At 40.2% G+C, this 18,225-nt stretch overlaps 1 protein-coding gene across 1 annotated transcript in view; it reads left to right on the top strand.

Moving 5' to 3' along the window:
* LOC128743103 (protein Wnt-6) overlaps window positions 1-6,646 on the top strand; it is a 41,395-nt gene extending 34,749 nt beyond the window's left edge. Inside the window, exons 3-4 of the mRNA XM_053839626.1 lie at window positions 5,499-6,046; window positions 6,185-6,646. Of these exons, the coding sequence (XP_053695601.1) occupies window positions 5,499-6,046; window positions 6,185-6,646 (1,010 nt within the window). The remainder of the gene's footprint in view (window positions 1-5,498; window positions 6,047-6,184) is intronic.
* Window positions 6,647-18,225: the final 11,579 nt, after the last annotated feature.

The following is an 18,225-nucleotide window of genomic DNA, read 5'->3' as shown; positions in this document are numbered from 1 at the left end:
CACCCTATGCTATTGTTGTTTTGATTTGACGAAAACAAACGTTTTGAAAACATGTCGAATATGCGCGAATTCTGAACATCCAGAATTCCAGATTGCAGAAGAGGAAGTGGGTTCGATAGTTTCAATTAAAATAGTCTATTTTGACTGCTGGAGAGAGATAAGTTGCATATGAGCCATTTTGCCAAAACTGCTGAGCAAGAGGAAACGTATTAAGCTTTTTTTTTTCAATTTGCCCGGTCAACTTAACCGTGCCTTGTGTATGACGCTTGATCAGTTTTTAATGTGAACGCATTCATACCAACAGAGTTCAGATTAAAAATGTTCAGATTAAAGAAGTTCATTACAGCGGGGTTACACTGTATTAGGGATTTTGGACTTACAGTCGATTATACAGGGTGTTCGATAGCTTAATGCAAATATTTCAAGGGGTGATAGAAGACCATATTTGTCGAAAAAATCCCTCGGCGCATATGGTCAATCTCAATCAATTTAGAGTTTATATTAATTAAGTTTGGTGTTCCTTTAATTGTGTTATTTCGTATACATTGCTAAGTTGCTAAGTGAAAAAACATTGTAACGCAACTATAGAAATGAGCGCCAATAGTTGTGCGCTTCAACTGCGCCTATAGTTGTGTTAGATTTTAGAAAATCGGCATTATAGCAAATAATACTTTAATTTTAAATGGTGTAGTCTAACTATCAATACTGCTAAGAACTTGTTTTATATAATGGACGTAATTGTTTTTTTTTAAATGCTACGGAGACGAAAATATGCATTAATAATGAATAATAGCGCAACTATTGGTACTACCACAACTTTTGGATCAGCTACCCTAAACATTTTTGGTTTCCATTAAATTAGCTCTAGTACAAAATGTGTGGTAGCTAGCTCGATTCTGTTGCTTTCATTTGAAAGCTGACAAAATTTTACACTGAAAATTTTCGTTAAAACTCTTACATCATGAAATTTAGTAACTTTTCAACAAACAAACAGCTTTGAAATTGCTTTCAAAGTCAATTTTTCGACTAAAATACTGACTTTTTTGTTTGAATGTCCGCAATTCTGGTATGCGTTCAAATTGAAAAAGGATGACTCAGAGATAAAATAATTTAATATACTTTCATGTCGTTTTGGAATTTTCCATTTCGGATAAGCACCCGAGCGCCAATACATGATACCGCATAGGGAGCGGTAAGGGAGGGGGGAAGAGGTCCCCATAGATAAACAAAATTTGAAACATTAGTATAAAATGCAATGTTTAGAATGCCAAAAACCCGAATCGATTCGCATTTCGCGTTATCAAGAAAAAAATATTTGAAATAAGGCAAAAAATGTGGTGAAAAAGTACTTTGCCCCCTTAATGTAGGCTAAACATTGCTCATCGATATGGAGCTTATAGCAATTAATTTCGATTTTCTTGTGTGCCGTTACCCTACTGCAATTTATTTGATTAGGGTAGACGCACCATGGTGCGTGGTAGTATCAGTAGTGGTGGAAACTTGAATTATTCCATTATTTTTGCAGATTTTGGTACAAGTTTGATACTTATCAAATAATACTGTTACTGGTAGTTCGATACTTATCAAACTTGTACCAAAATCTGCAAAAATAATGGAATAATTCAAGTTTCCATCACTACTGGTACTACCACCACTAATGGTGCGTTTACCCTATTTATACTAAGCCATTACAAATATTTTATAAAGTTTTTGTCCTTCCGGTGTTCGGCCACTGAAGGGGGGGGGGCGAAAAAAAACAAAGTGAATTTTTAATCGAGCAAAAAAACATTTAAGCATTTTCATTTAAAGTTTAAACGTGAAAACCGAATCTATTCTAGCTTATAATACGTTATTATTTTCTATGCAAAAATCTACGAAAAAAGACAAAAACGAAGGAAAATTTTTTTGGACGATTTTCGGAAATTCCATTGTTCGAATTTCCATTTTTGTTTCGTACTAGAAGCGTTAACTCAACTTGTACACTCACTTTCTCAGACTGTAGAGCCAACAGACAATTAATTTTATAAAAAAAAAATTGACTCATATCCTACAAATTATTTTTCTGCCCCCTGGTTTTTCAAGCCAATTTCCAAGGTTGGGGGGGGGGGTCGTGACAAAAACTTTGAAAATGATTTACAATGGCCTTATAACTTATTAAATATGCGTCCTAGCGACAAACAGTTTTCAGAGAAAATCTGTGTGTTTTTTCTTTGGCGGAAAACTCTTTTCTCTTTTAGTTTCTTCACAATTTTAATTTAAACGTTACATGCTGAGTTCTGAATTAGTATCTGATAACCATACATTGCGCATAGCACGCTAGATCACCGCATACGACGAACACGGTCTGACACGTATGAAAAACAACAATAACAGCAGCAACCCTGTTTTCCCTGTTACCCTGTTGCAACCCTGTTCAAGGCAGCAGCTCTTGAATCTGCAGTTTGGAGAGGATGCATTTTTGCCCGGTTCATCAGCACGTTCCACACCGGCGTCAGCGATTGACCATAAAATTTTGCGAATCGTGGGAAATGATTTCAAGACAAGCACAAGACAAATTGCGGCACAGTTCCTTGTCACGCTGAACCAGGAAAAAACGCATCCTTTCCACACTGCAGGTTCAAGACCTGCTGCCAGCGAATAAACCTAAGCAGCTTGAGTTTTGCAAGATTATGCAAACAAAAGTGGCGGCGAACCCTCACTTTATGAAAAACATTGTTGTTGTCTTTCATACGAGTCAGAATGTGTTCATCGCACGCGGTAATCTAGTGTGCTATGCGTGATGTATAAATTCTTGCAGTTTTAGATATGTACTAATTCAACACCCAAAACCATACGTTTAAAATGAAATTGCAACGAAACTAAAAGAGATAGACGTTTTACGTCAAAGAACGAATTGTAGAACGGTACTAGAGCTTTAAATTAGTGAACATCAACATTCAATTTTATCATACATCTTCAGGAGAAATTTGATAAAAATGCCTTGAGAAACACTTATTTCAAAGCTTTTTGCTTCTCAAAAGTTACTAAATCTCATGAAATAGGAGATTTAAGGCCAATCTTCAATACAATTTTTTTCTCAGCTTTTGAATTAAAGTACCAGAATTGAGCTAGCTAGCTTAGTTTTTGCACCAGAGCTAATTTAAGGTAAACAGAACCGAAAACAAAAAATGTTCAATAACTCTATAATGATTGAGATTTGGCCATATGCGTTGAAGGTTTTTTTTTTCATCAAATATGATCCTCTATCATCCCCTTAAATATTTGCACTAAGCTAAATAACACCCTGTATATAGATCAGATACGTGGCTATGGATAAGTACTAATAAGTGGAAAATTGAAAATAAAAAATTAAAAATTCATCGTCAAAGGGAGGAAGTGTCTGATGCAAAGATTGATTTGGATGAACTGGAAAACTTCGATATAGACCCAAAATAGATTGGGTTATGCAATGGCATGGTTCCTACCCACGCGAGGAATGTGTGATGCGAATGATAGAATGATAGAATTAGAGAAAAAACGAAACTAGGTATTAAAGTACCAAATATAACGGGGTGGCGGTAGTTTAGTTAGTAAAGCACTTGGAGAGAAAAACTTTTTCTTTCTCAGATTTTTCAAGAACCTGAATAGCGTGGAATAGCGCATACTAGGGAGTAGTGTATTCCGGTCAGTTGACTTCGAGGTGTGATGCTGGTCTAACAAGCCAGCCGTCGTAAGTTCGAATCTCGGCTAATCGGTGCTTGCTAGATAGACTCAATAGGATCATTGCACTAGCCCCGTAATTATCCCGTGCTCTAACAGCCGGCTGCGAAGTCTGTCGATAAAGAAGGGTCAAGTCTTAGAAAGACGTTTAAGCCCAAAATATAAATAAAGGAGTAGTATGGAAAAAAAAACTCCGAAGCAAACTCATCCGGGGATTACCAAATTTTGGATTTATCTGGAAAAGTACAGATTTTATGATTTGTTTGGTACAGATTCTGTACGGTACAGATTCTGTATCACACAATTTCTCTGAGGAGTTTGCAGCACGGGTTGGGCATCGGCAACTCTATGATGTAATCGAACTTTTTGCCTTGACCTTGGGAGATGGTGATAATGATGAAAAATTTACGAATGCTGTTTCTTGAAGTTTCGATGACGAAGCTATCTGTTGCTCTCCTGAAAGTTAGATTACCTACGAACAGCGTTGCCACAAGTATAGATATTTGTGCATGCATCAATTAGAAACCCACAAATTATTTTTGTTCCGGTGAGCAGTGTTGCCACATATTCATCTGTACTGGAAGGTAAAAAATCTTTTTCATCTGTACTTTTGCATTTAAAAATCTGTACCCAAGTCTGTACCACTAAATTTGGTTGTTGCATAGAAAAACCTGGTTTGTTAGCTCTAAAAAATACATACATCGCAAATAACTTATTTCTGTGATGATATTTGTGCATATTCTTGCTAAACTTAAACACAGACACGTTTTGTTTTGTTTGCATCCATGCCAAGAGGTGCTCCTCTATTCATTTCGAGTAACAAAACTGAAAGAAAAAAATGAGTTTTTGACACCCAAAAAAAATCTGTAATCTGACTTACATGACAAAAATCTGTAATCTGTACCGTAAAGAATCTGTACCAAAAAAATCATAAAATCAGTACTTTTCAAGATAAATCTGTACATGTGGTAACACTGCCTGTGAGTTCTGGTTCTGCTAATGTTCCTGAATATTGAAATAATCCATCAATTAATTTTATATAAAAGATTAGACTGAGAAAATAAAATACTTCGGAGAAAATGGCAGGGTCCCAAATTTATACATGCACAAATATCTGTAGTTGTAGCAACGCTGCCTACGAATGGGCAAAACACAAATTGTCGATTCTCATATGGCCGGATTACAAATAGCCGAAACACGAATGGTCGAATATCATATTCGGCCGAAAATATTCACGACCTTCAACCTGCACAAAAGTTACATTGACATAGTTGGTAACGACACTAAAATTTTCCATTCCTAAAGCGGCGCCATGAAGATTATCATTATTTTAAAATAATTCCAAAAATTATAGAAAACTAATAGCTAACAATAATAAATAGTTTAAAAAACGTTAACACACAACACAGAGCAAAATTGGCGACTGCTAATGCAAATTTTTTTGAAAAAAAAATGTTTCGATATAAGACAATTTCGATTCAAGACAACTTTTTGAAATGATAAATTTTCTTATATCGAGGTATCCATGTTAAACTACAGGATTCTGTAATATATTTGCCACTGGTGGTATGCTTGTATATCTTTTGGCCTAAAACGGATTCGGTACATGTCACATTAAGGCAATGTGGCACTATCAGCTTTCAATTGAATTAACTGTTATTTAATTTATCATCTTCCTTCAAATCGAAATTGATGTCGACTTTTAGCCGACTTCCCACTTATCGTTTTGGCAGCTCCTTGGTTATGTCCACACACGCTAACACACTCGACTTACATGCGACTTTTTCGCGTCGTTTCAGATACTCGCGAGACAGCGTTCGTGCATGCTATCACAGCCGCCGGAATTACTTATGCCGTTACGAAAGCCTGTACGATGGGCGATCTGGTGGAATGCTCCTGTCAGAACCACGTAAAGAAAAACGTTCAAAGTTACCCCACTGGAACCACCGAGGGGGCGCTGGGTTCGCACGTTCTGAGTGGACCGGACGGGCCTGGTTCGGTTGCCGTCTATGGAGTTGCAAATAGAAACAGTGGACGAAAGTCGAAAAACGACCGAAAAATCAATACACGCAACACCATGCTGATCACGTCCTATCGCAATGCCAATAGCAATTTCAATAACTACAATAGCCTTTCGTCAGCGCCGGCTGTCGCAAAAAAGGATATGGTTAAGCCAGTTCAAAAACCGGTTGGCTCCAGCCAGGACGGCAGCTGGGAGTGGGGAGGCTGTGACGATAATGTAAATTTTGGTTTTAGAAAATCGAAAGATTTCCTGGATGCTCGATTACGCAAGAAAAGTGACATTCGAACGTTAGTCAAACTACACAATAATAACGCGGGACGATTGGTTAGTAAAATTACTGAATTAAAACATCAAAAAAGCTTAAATTCATAATTTGCTGTAATAACGGACAGACACTTGATCGCTTAACTACATGTTTTGCAGCATACACATAATCAATCATCTTTCCATTTTTTCCCCCAGGCCGTTAAGCAGTTTATGCGAATGGAGTGCAAGTGCCACGGTCTGTCCGGATCTTGTACCATGCGAACCTGCTGGATGAAGATGCCACCCTTCACCGAGGTGGGAGTTCGCCTGAAGGAACACTTTGACGGTGCCACGAAGGTGATTGCACGAAATGACGGCCATAGCTTCATGCCGGATGATCCGTCGATCAAGTTGCCCACCAAGCGGGATCTGGTGTACACGGAAGATTCGGACGATTTCTGCGAACCGAATCCGAAGACCGGCTCGCTGGGGACACACGGGCGGGAGTGCAACATTACATCCAACGGGGTGGACGGTTGCAATTTGATGTGCTGTGAGCGGGGCCATTCGAGCAAACAGGTAGAGGTCAAGCGGAACTGCAAGTGCAGCTTCAAGTGGTGCTGCGAGGTTACCTGCAGTACCTGTATCGATGTGAAGGAAGTCTACACCTGTAAATAAGCAGTATTGCCTGGAACAGAAGTTCTCGGCTAAACCGGAAGGTGACTGTCACCGCTTTGTTTGTTTCGACACTTGGAATATCGTATTTAGGAAGCAACTCTCCACATGAACCTGGGAAGACTGATCGAAGAAGCGACTTTGCTGAAATAAACTTCGTTGACATGTATGTACAGAATGAGATGATTAGTATTTGAAATCAAATTGATTGAAAATTTGGAAATGTTGTGTAGCACCAGTTTAACTTACCAGATCTTCGAATAAGCTTTAATCAATTTCTAGGTATATTAAGAGCTTTCAAAAAAGCAGCACTAATAATTAAAATATGTTTGCAATATTTATTTGTTAAGTGTGGTTAAATCTGAGCATGCAAAACAAGCAATCGATCCCATTTTAATCGAAAGAAATTTCCCACTATGTTTATCAAACTCGCTCTAAAAATCTCTGTTATTGTGATTTTCTAACTATAATTGTTCGCAGGACATGAGTCATACCATTTTAATTGTGTGATGTTAGCATTATTCTAACGATTGATAGAATACTTTCGTTGCATTTATGAGTTACTCATTGATAGGTTTACCGTTAATTGTCATCGATTTGGATGCACCGGATATTCGATTCGATTCGATTTATTACTTCTCAGTCCCCATCATGCAGGAAACGGCGTATTGTGCAGCTAATCCGACTTCATTAAGATAAAGAAAATCTATTAAAAAGCCTATCAAACAACAATAATTATTTCATAAATAGTATATAGAGAAAAGAACTTCTTTATATACACTATCAAATCATTATTCACATGTGGTTTAAGACCGCACTGTAAGTTTCCTTTCTAGCAATGCAAACTTTTCTACGCATCCTGTCTCTGGCCTGAGCTTCGGTTCGATCTGACAACCCACCCAAGTTCCAGCGCAAACATTTATAATATGGCGTGACAGCAGCTACGGTAGTGCAATCAAACCATTAATATCATTTTTATGCGATACTGTCTTCACTCCCCGGCGACCGAGCGAGAGGGCTGGAGACAGAGTGAGAGAGCGAGAGGGAGACCACCGCATAAAAAAGCTGTTCCCTGTCGCCACACCCACACATGGTCGTATCCCCAGCCACCCGGCGCAGTCGACTTTCCCAGCATTAATTTAGTTGTAAATTTGTTCTTTCTTTCAGCGCAGTTTTGTTCCAGTCCTGTTCGCGCACGGCTGTGGCGTTTCTCTCGTGATCACAATTTATGGTCGTTATATTGAGCTGTGCAGGAATAAAAAGAAAAACAATATTTAATGCTGCTGCCTTCAGCGGTTTTCAACCACCCGCGCTTCGCGCACTGGTGACGTATGGGAGTCCTATCGGAAAAACATATTTCAAACTTTTAAAAGCCTTCACGGTGAGCGATACCGCTGCCGCCTGCACGGTCGATTGCAACCTCCAAAGTTGGTGGTTATTAATTAAAATTCCACGTCACGAAACTGGCTGCGTGTGCGGTTTGTTCGGTGCAGCGAGAAAGGTAAGCTCGGCGCTGCAACCATCAACCCGAACTCCATCATTAGCATCAAAAGCCAATTAATCAATGCCAAAGCAAAGTGCTTTCAATATTTAATTTTTGCCATTAATAATTTCCCACCGGTTGCAGCGCTGGCCCCGGAAAAGGACTGCCGAATTTCTAATTAACGCTAGGGTGAATTCCGACATCGCCATGAGCACTTTTATCTAGTATTTCTGGGTAGATATGCTAACTTTCGTAATTAGAATAAAATACAGAAGTTGTAGAATTTCACACAAAAAATGTATTAATCAGTAGCATTGAGGATTTTATTTAAAAACGTTCAATTTTTGTGAAAATGTGGAAAACCAATTTTATTCAGTAGTTTATTGTATATTTTTCTATCACCGCTCTTAGAACATTGTTCGGAACAGTCCAGTTTTTGGAAATTTTCTCAAATAAAATAGCGTTATTCTCCGAGAAACGGCATGTAGCGCCGTTTCGTTGAAATCATATTTCTTCAATAATAATTTCACGCAATTTTTGAAAGAAATAATTTGCAGTAATCGACGTAAATGTTGGCTCCAACTTCATTGTTTAATGCATGAGACCAATAAGCTGTACATTGCTTAGACTATTTGTGGGTTAGTCGCATACCAAATCAATTTTTTTAAATTTGATTTGTTTCTGCGCCGCACAGATTACAATTGCCCAGTATTGCCGGTTTTAGGCTGTCGTATTTCAATCATCTCGATTACCTATTGATCGGACCGATTCTAGAACCTATCCCAGAGCTCACGGTCTCTTCCTCATTCCCTACTATTGATAGTTTTGGAGGGGTTATCATCAGGTATTCTGGCCTGGCCAGGTGTCTGGCGAATTGCCACCGTAAGAAAAAGTCCCATGCGCTAATTTATATGATTTTGCAAACCACGGAAAACACCATTCGCAACGGCAACTCACCTTTTGACTTCGCAAGTCATTTCGTAGCAACATGTCACGAAGGTATCTAAATTGTCCGACCACTTTAAATGCTTCCCAATCTAGTTCCACATTAGCAGGCTTGATGATGAATCCCAACCTTGCAGCCCTGCAACTTTGCAACCTCTCTCGCTAAAAATCTCTCCCACAGTTTTACACAGTATTTGGGTTGACCAATGGCTGCGATATTGTCTGCAAAATTTTGATCTTCATACTGCTCCTTTAAGAACAATTACTAACTTTACTTTAGTGGCAACGGTCCGTTACCGATCCTGCGCCTAACGAATTATGGTCCTCCAGTACCGTCGGTCCTGGGCTGCCGTTCTACAATCCCCACGAACAGCAGATAAACGAGCCTAGTCTTCGACAGCACACACCAACCGGATGTGGGGTCTGCCTCGGAGTCTACGGCCTCTTCCTGGTTCTCTGCTGAAAATAGTTTTGGCTACTCTTTCGTCGGGCATTCTGGCCACGTGTCCAGCCCACCGCAGCCTGCCACATTACACTAACTTCACTATATCAGCATATATGTATACTTGGTACAGCTCGTGATTCATGCGTCTGCGCCACACTCCATTTTCCATTTTGTCGCCAAGTATAGATCGCAGAATTTTACGCTCTACAACCACTAGCACTCGCCTATCAGCTTCCTCTAGCGTCCATGATTCGTGTCCGTAAAGAACCACCGAGAGGATTAGTATTCTGTAGAGCGCCAGTTTTGTGCGAATTTGCAAACTACGGGACTTCAGCTGGCTACGTAATCCGTAGAAATCCCGATTCGCGGCTGTCCGTTTTTCGTGGGATTTCGTACATAAAGCTTTGTTGAATGCTACTGCATACATTCATCCCTCCGAGTGTACAACAAAACGAATTCATTCTGAAGTTGTTTCGTATATTTGCTTCAATCGAGCGAGCAAACCCTACTCCGCCATCAGTTTCTGCACAGTCACCTTTTTCCAGTCACGTTCTCGGTAGAATACCAGTTTACCGTAAACTTATTTTCGCTTCCAACTTTTTTTTTTTTGGATCTTCTACTTGTTCCGCTTAACGATAGGCAAATATTTCTCGATTGGGTGGAGATCTGGTATGTTGAGAGAGATTTTGTTCGTATTTCAGGCAGGCAGGATTTCAATTGCGATCAAAACAGCAAGGAATAATTGTGTCAAACAGCCGAACATTCGGCTGTTGAGATTTCGGCAAAATTTTGCCGAACTTGGTGCTTATTTTTAAGTATGTACGTCAGATACATTAAAGTGTCCAGATGCACGAGTTGGTAGCAACTTGCGTAGGATGACAGCCGGAACGGGTCTCTCCATGGAAGGCGTCGAAGGAGAACGCGCGCAAATCTCCGTTGTACAGCTTCGATTCTGTCAACTCCCTTGTGGTAGTAAGGATTCCAAAGCTGACATTGACTTGACTTTCGAGGATTGATGAAGAGGGTGGAACTATGGGTCAAATAATTGAAGCTCTTGAACCCATTTAAGCATCTGTGCTGTTTAAATGTTTTAATGTTTGCGCCAGACGTCGCGTTTCCAATTAAGCTAGATATTCAAAGCCATCAAATTATTTAAAAACGGAATACGGGCATCTTTGTGCTTTTTGAGCATTCTTGTCATTAAAGTATCTGCCAAGAAAGACTTTGAAATATTTTTCAAAGTGAGTCTTTCGAGTGATGCATTGATTAAACAAGCCGATGAAAAATGAAATCTCCAAGCCACTATCTGTGAACAGTGGGACTGATAACAGAGAAGACTACCGACATTTCTGGAGGATTTGTTCGAGTGTTATGGTACTAGTTAATGATACGAGTCGAAATCCGCACCCCGTAGGGACCGTATGTTGGTAATGTTCGAGAAAAACCAGTAATCGATGAGAATATGGTCGACTTGATTCAATATTCATTGGTCAGGGGATCTCTAGGTAGCTTTGTAGATATCTTTGTGGGGAAAGAAAGTGCTTCACCAGGCCTCGGGAAACTAGAGAGTAAATGCATCGCTGATGTGCAGGCTATGGGTCCCGATCACCGGTCTATACATGGTGTTCAATAAGTTCGAATACCCTTTAAAAATGTGTTTAGAAAATGAAAATACAAGTTATTCTTTTCTGAGTCAATTTTTATTGAAGCAGTGTTTAATGAGAACCTTTACGACATATTTGATAGAAGCACCCCCCCCCCCCCCCTTTATGCTTTATGACACGGGTCGAAATTTGATGTCCAAAACGAGCAAAATGACTCATGATTCCCGGTTTCTAGCTCATGATTTATGAAAATACACCATGAATAAAAATCATGATATCACGAGCTTCTTGCAGTACAACACAACGCAAATTCATGAACTATTATTCAAGGTTTTTTTTGCTGTCTGATATGGCAGTTCAGTCATGATTTGACATGAACTCACATTTCATGATTTTATGATTTCATTCATGGCAGCGGAATCAAATTTCTTTCCTTGGACAAGCTTGAGACGTTTCTCAAAAGAATCACACGCGGCATGCACCTGGTCCATGGGCATCTCGTCCTAGATCTTGGAAATGAGCTTCTTAAATTGGTCCATAGTACTCACTTTATGTTCGCTCTGCTTGGCCAGCATGTACGACCGTACATAAAAGTCCAGCGGATTGAGATTCGGGGAGCTGGGAGGCCACACAGTCTTTTCGAGAAAATCAGTCAAATTCTCCCGACACCACGCTTAAACGATATTCGCCGTGTGGACCGATGCTCCGTCCTGTTGAAAGAAGTAATGATCTTTCCCGTAGAGGTCACGAAGCGCCGGGGCCACAACCTTCTCCAGAACCTCGGTCTTATAGTACGCGGCGTTGATTTTCACGTTTTTCTCGATAAACACCAGTGGAAGCTTCCCACGCTGGGATACGGCCCCCAAACCATCACTGACGCGGTGCTCTGGAACCGCGGGATGTTTATGTGGGACAGGTGGATGCTGCCCAACGTCGGCGCCCATAGCCGGTCATTTTGGACATTGTGCGGCTGTTGCAAGATAACGAATTTCTCATCAGAAAACACGAAGTCCTGACCAGCGTGCCGCGAAAGCATCAGTTTTGCCTGTCCACCCTCTTCTTCGTTGTAGAGTCCGTTACCCCGTGAACCTTCCGTTTCTTGTACGGCTTGAATTCCAAGTCCTTCGCCATAATGATGTGGGCAATCCCGATCGACACATCCAGGTCAACAGCGGTCTTTCGGATCGAGCGGTTCCTTTTTCGACGAGCCCGCTCTCTCACCACCTTGATGGCTGCTGGCGTCCTCGCCGGACGCGGTCGCCCGGATCTAGCACGATCCTTGGCCGAACCCGTCTCTTGGTACCGACGGATGGTGTTATAGATGAAATTCCGTTTCACCCCGTGGAGTTTCAACCACCGAAATATATCGACGTTTCGCTCACCTCTCGCAAACAACTTTACTACTACGTTGCAGTACTCCTTCATCGCGCGCGGTAGACAAATAACGATGACATAGGCACCAATACACAGAATGCACATGATGTAAGTACGCAACGCTGAAAAGTTATATTCGAACTTATTGAACACTCTATCGCTTCCCTGCCGATCTGGACGTTCATATCTCCGAAAACGATCTTGATGTCCTGTGACAAACAGCTGTCGTATATTGCTTTAAGCTGCACGTAGAACGCTTCCTTCTCGACGTTGGGTCTAGCTTCGTGCGGGCAATACACGTTTATGATGGTGTAGTTGAAGAAACGGACCTTTATCCTCAACTTACTCGTTGATCGCCATCCAGTCCATCACACGATCCTGTATTTTACCCTTCACTACAAGACCCATTGGGGTTGATTGGATGCTGGTTGATCGCTCCACTGCAGTGGTAAAATGGGGCCTTGCCGCTACGGATCCTCCATACCTTCTCGCCGTTACGACAGATCTCCTGCAGTGCCACGATGCAGAACTTTCGGGATTCAAACCGAAGCACCCTGTCACTAACCAGGAACTCTAGCAATATGTACCCAAGCAGCACTTGCAACATCTTCCATGTTGCTATTAAATCTTATTTGAATTGCGAAGATCTTCGCCGGTCACAATACTGAAAAATACATAACAAATGAGCAACTTTATGTTATTGATACGTTGGATTCAGGTTATCCAATACTTATACTGGCTGTCACTAATATATTAGTGTATGTCTAGTAACATGAAACTTCATCGCAGCATCGTGTTATTATAATGCCATTGGTAAACAATACTGTCACATTATGTTGATTCAGGCATATTATTAATTTAAATGTAACCGAACAAATACAATAACAATGTAACACCACATTCCGCCATATTTTATATGAAAAAATGTTACTCAACATAGAAACATTTTTATTTTAACAATATGTATATGAAAATTCACGAAGATCGCATTGCATTTACTATAATACCAAATAATTATAGTTTCTAGTTTGATTTTACAACGCATTTTTCCATCGTAAACGAAATCTTAATGGATGGTTTAATTCTTTAAATTTGAAAATTAATAGATAAACAAATGTGAAATTTGACGCATGAAATAATAATACCAAGCAAAATTATAATTTGCACGTTAAATTTTGAATGGAATGAAGATTAGTATAATATTATAAGCCCTAAAACTAAAGTTTAGTTTCGCATTATTTACGGATACCAATGTAAATACTTTCTGTCTTGGAGATCAGAGAACAAATTTGTTTTCCACCAAACACAACTCGCGATTACGAAGTTGCTCATGATTGTTTGGTTTTTGTGCGAGAAAAAAAAGAAGGAAGTAGGGTACGGGAGGGTGTTTCCAGCACGCTACTAGCATGTAATCAGGTTGAAAAAACAGCAGCAATCGTTTACGCGTATCCGCTCTTGATGATGGTTTGGAAAACACACAATTATGATCACGTTTGCTTATTCTAGTAACTAAACAGCTGTGAATATGATGTCACAGAACAATTCTACTTTTTTCATCACGGAAGAACACAAAAATTCACCTCTGATATGAAAATATAAATCAATTTTCATCCACTAGCAGTTTGCAGCATTTTGCTTTTAATTTCAGAATATGGTGCTCTATTTACACTACTACCAATATGTGAGGCAGTTTCGCCTGAAACTCTTCTATCGTGTTGGCATAGCTAGTATTTGAGTGACAACTACTTACTCCTGGTGCTAGTGTATATGAACGATTCAATGATACACTAGCGCCAGCAGCAAGCTGTTGTCACTGCAAAACTAATCATCTTCAATGAGCCCGGAATGTTGGCAATAGCGACACGTTATCGATCGGTCTCTCTTTTGATCTGTTTTTGAAAAGCATTTAATGCCTGTGCTGGCTATTTCGGCCAGTCGGATTTAAAAAACACAGACACCACTATAGAAAATGGGCTCAATTTAGCCGCAGCGACTTGATCATTTCTCGCGACTATAACTCAAAGTCAGTAGCGTTTCATTAAGACCAAAATACGCGCCGATATTCAATAAATATTATTCTATCAACTGGTATAAAAATCTTGTCTCGAATAAATACAATTTCAACGTAATTCCTGAATATTATTCAGGCTACCGCTTAATGGGTTGAAAATAGCCTCCTGTACCCTAAACGCTTTTTGTCTTGGAGATCACAGAGCAAATTTGTTTTCCGCTAAACACAATTCGCGATTACGAAGTTGCTCATGATTGTTTGGTTTTTGTGCGAGAAAAAAAAGAAGGAAGTATTTTTGTTTTTGTTTTCCCGCAAGTTTTGACAACGCGGTATAGGATTTCGTGTGAGAACGAACAGTTTTAAAATCTCTTTTAGTACCGTAGTCGCGAATAGCTGCTTGTGTTTAGATAACGCGCATTGATGTTTGACGAAACATCTGTGTAACAATTGGTTGCACATAGGCTCCACCTCTTGCGCTTTTTCAGTCACATAACAGTTCAATAAAGGTAACGGACACGAATTTCTACCATATTTAAATGTTTGAATTATAGTTGCGTAACCCTTCATGCGACTAATGATACTATTTGGGTAGTTCCAGGTAGGGGAACTGTGGGTAAGACGAACAGGGTGGGTAAGACGGACAGGAGGTTGATTCTACCACTAAAGCATTAAAATTAGTAAATGATTTGATAGGCATCCAACCATCTTGCTAACTCATGATGTCTGAACGTTTCAATCATTATTTAAAACTTTGCAATTTTGATAAAGTACAAAAATACTAAAAATAGGACATGATTCTGCGTTTGGATGTAACTTTTTTTCCATCGGAATTAAGCTTTTCGAGTAGTTTAATTCCAAAATGTTGCCCATAGCATGAAGTATTTCGATTTAATACCTTTTCAAGTAACGTCTGCATTGAAATAATACGTAATTTCATTTGCGTATGAAAAATTGTAAACGCTTTAAAAAAATGTATAATGATGGGGTGAAATGGACAACTGCTAGTGTGGGTAAGATGGTCAGTGAACATATTATATTAAAATGGTTGATTTTGCTTCTTAGTGATATCTCAAGCATATAAATGAAAATTTAACCGGCAAACGTGAACTTCAAACAAATCAGCAGCGGTCAGGCATGAAACAGTTTTTGGAATGCTTGTTCATATTGTCGCTGCCAAACAACTTTCTATTAGCTGCCTCTAGTGGGAGGGGGTGGACTGCCCCCTTCATTTTTTACACGCTACACCACCATATTTTACGTATTCAATTTGTTAAGGGTCAAAAATAATAATATGCGCTCAGTTGGGGCGATTCACAATACATGTCCATCTTACCCCCACACATTGTCCGTTTCACCCGCAGCACTAAAAAAGTTCACTTTTTCGGACCATTTTTAAAACTCAAAATACACATTGAAAAACATTTTTTGTTAAATATTTCACTAGCTCCTTTTGAAAACAATATGTTGAACTGAAGTAAACTGTATTTAGGTTTTATAAATCATAAGTTCTCTGTATTATATTAGCTGTTCTTCTTAACCTGTTCGTCTTACCCACAGTTCCCCTACCATCTTTTCCATGTCCTTATTTCATCGCCTTCGCTCATGCCGAATGTTCCGAGTCGTTTGGTTTGAGTAGGTTGCATTACTAAGGCCACGCTACCGAGTTTTCTGACGGGGCTATCATCTTAGGTGAAAGTGAGTCTAGTGCCCAAGCAAGACATTTCCTAATTCAGCCGCCAGCTCCGGATCAGACACTGTCGTGTGCCGCTTCTAACCTGGAGAACAACCTGGAGCACTTGGTTGAGGAACCATCAAGCCACCAAGAACTGCCCTGACAGACGCTGAAGGATGACAAGTCAACTCCTTGTTGCTACACTCAACATTCGCCTCCTTTACTGTCGAAATACAACCTTAGTTTCCATCGGGGTTGTTTACCCGATCTCCGCTAAGATTGCTCGTGTTCCGGCTGGTACGACAAAGAGTTGCTGAATAATGACATTATCCAGCCATACACATGCTCTGGTTATAGTTGCGTTCAATCTGGCAAGATTAGTGTTGTAAGAGAAAACAATATTTAGCATCATTTCAGGGCAGAACAAAAGTTGGAACAGAACCGGCCAGTTCTGTTCACATGTTTCCGAGGCTATACAATATCGGCAGATCATGGTGATAGGTAGTATCCGTTAGGTTCGAATCTGGTGTTAATCGGTTCGAATTATAAGCTGGTTCTAAACCGCAGGTCTAGCTTGGTAAAATACAACCTACTACGAACCAATTTTTCTTCATTCTCCCAGTTGGCCTCTAGGTACAAAAGTAGCCTTGCAAACCTGTAAAAAATGGAAAATTTGAAGCGAAATATAGGGCCTTTGATATGCTAAATCGACCAACAAACCTAACCTGAAATTTATCTGACTTGAATTAATATATTGGCACCTTTAGTAACTGAGTCGCACAAGTCACTTAATACCACCATAATTGGTCAAATTGTCTGGCGAAGTAGAAAGTGTTTTGCTTCCAAAAAATAACTGCACAGAAACAATCAGAGCTAAATGTACAATGTTTTAATATATTATTGAAGTTGAGTAAAAATAATAGAACTTTCCTCTGCACTGTCTCTCACGTATGCCTGATTTTCCACACAAATCAAAGTGTCATCCCTGACTGCACTTGCCCGGGAGGTAAAAACTGGCAAGCTCCCCAGTTATAACACCAAAACAGGTCTCCCAATGGTGCGCCGATCACTGGGTTTCTACATTAATTCCTCCGTGTATTCGCCACAGCCAAGGTGCAACCAATAACCAATAAGTTTGCTTTCTGCTCTACAGACGGCACACATATATCACGATCCAAAACCACAAAAAACGATGAATTTATAATAACGACATATTAATTTCCCATTCGATACACTTTTTCGCAAGACAAGCACAAGCGCGCTAATGCCAGTCAGTCAGTGCCTTCCAGCTAGCCGCGTGCAAATATGGACTTGGCTACTTGTTCTCTGGAGCCACCACCGCACCAGCACCGTAGGCCGAGATATACGTCGATCGGTTGCAATCCACAACTCTGTCAATAAAAGTGATGCTCGTGGTCGACCATTGGCTACATTTGGTCAAGTGGGCTCCCGGGATCCGCCGGGTGGGTAACATCGCTTATATAGCGCGCTACTCAGCGGGGCACTTTTTAATTTCATTACGCTCACTTTTGTTAATAATTTTTATGATTCTTCTCGCGCAGCAGCCAGTCGATCGATTTTGTCGTTTTTCTCCTCGTAAAATATATTGCTTGTCGATCGTCAGCCGATCATCGACCTCCGGCGTAGAGCGGATAATCGACCTACCTCTTGGTGCCTCCTCTGGAGCAACTGGAGGAAGGAAGGAACGTCTACAGGTGATTCTTTGTGCAAGCAACTCTAAGCTAGAAAAATGGGCATCGGATTTTAATTACAATGTTTCGCGCGGCCACCCGGCAACACATAGCCTTTAAATGTGATACTTTTCCGGGCACTTTTTACCATCGAGTCAGCCAATTCCCGTGGACGAATCCATTCGTCAACCTTTTTCGTCGGAAAGCGAACCATCACTTCATCGAAGCAGCGCGCGGTTATTGATATTGATGGATATGACTGCGCTTTTAATCTTTGACGCCACACGTAGCCCACAACGGGATCCCAACCAGCATCAGTGTGCAGTGCTTTTTCCTGCTTATCTTTCCATTCGATTC

This window comes from Sabethes cyaneus, chromosome 3 (assembly GCF_943734655.1).
Source record: "Sabethes cyaneus chromosome 3, idSabCyanKW18_F2, whole genome shotgun sequence".
In the NCBI taxonomy this organism is placed as follows: domain Eukaryota; kingdom Metazoa; phylum Arthropoda; class Insecta; order Diptera; family Culicidae; genus Sabethes; species Sabethes cyaneus.
The sequence above is the reverse complement of the archived record's forward strand: the minus strand, read 5'-3'. Positions and strand labels throughout refer to the sequence as shown.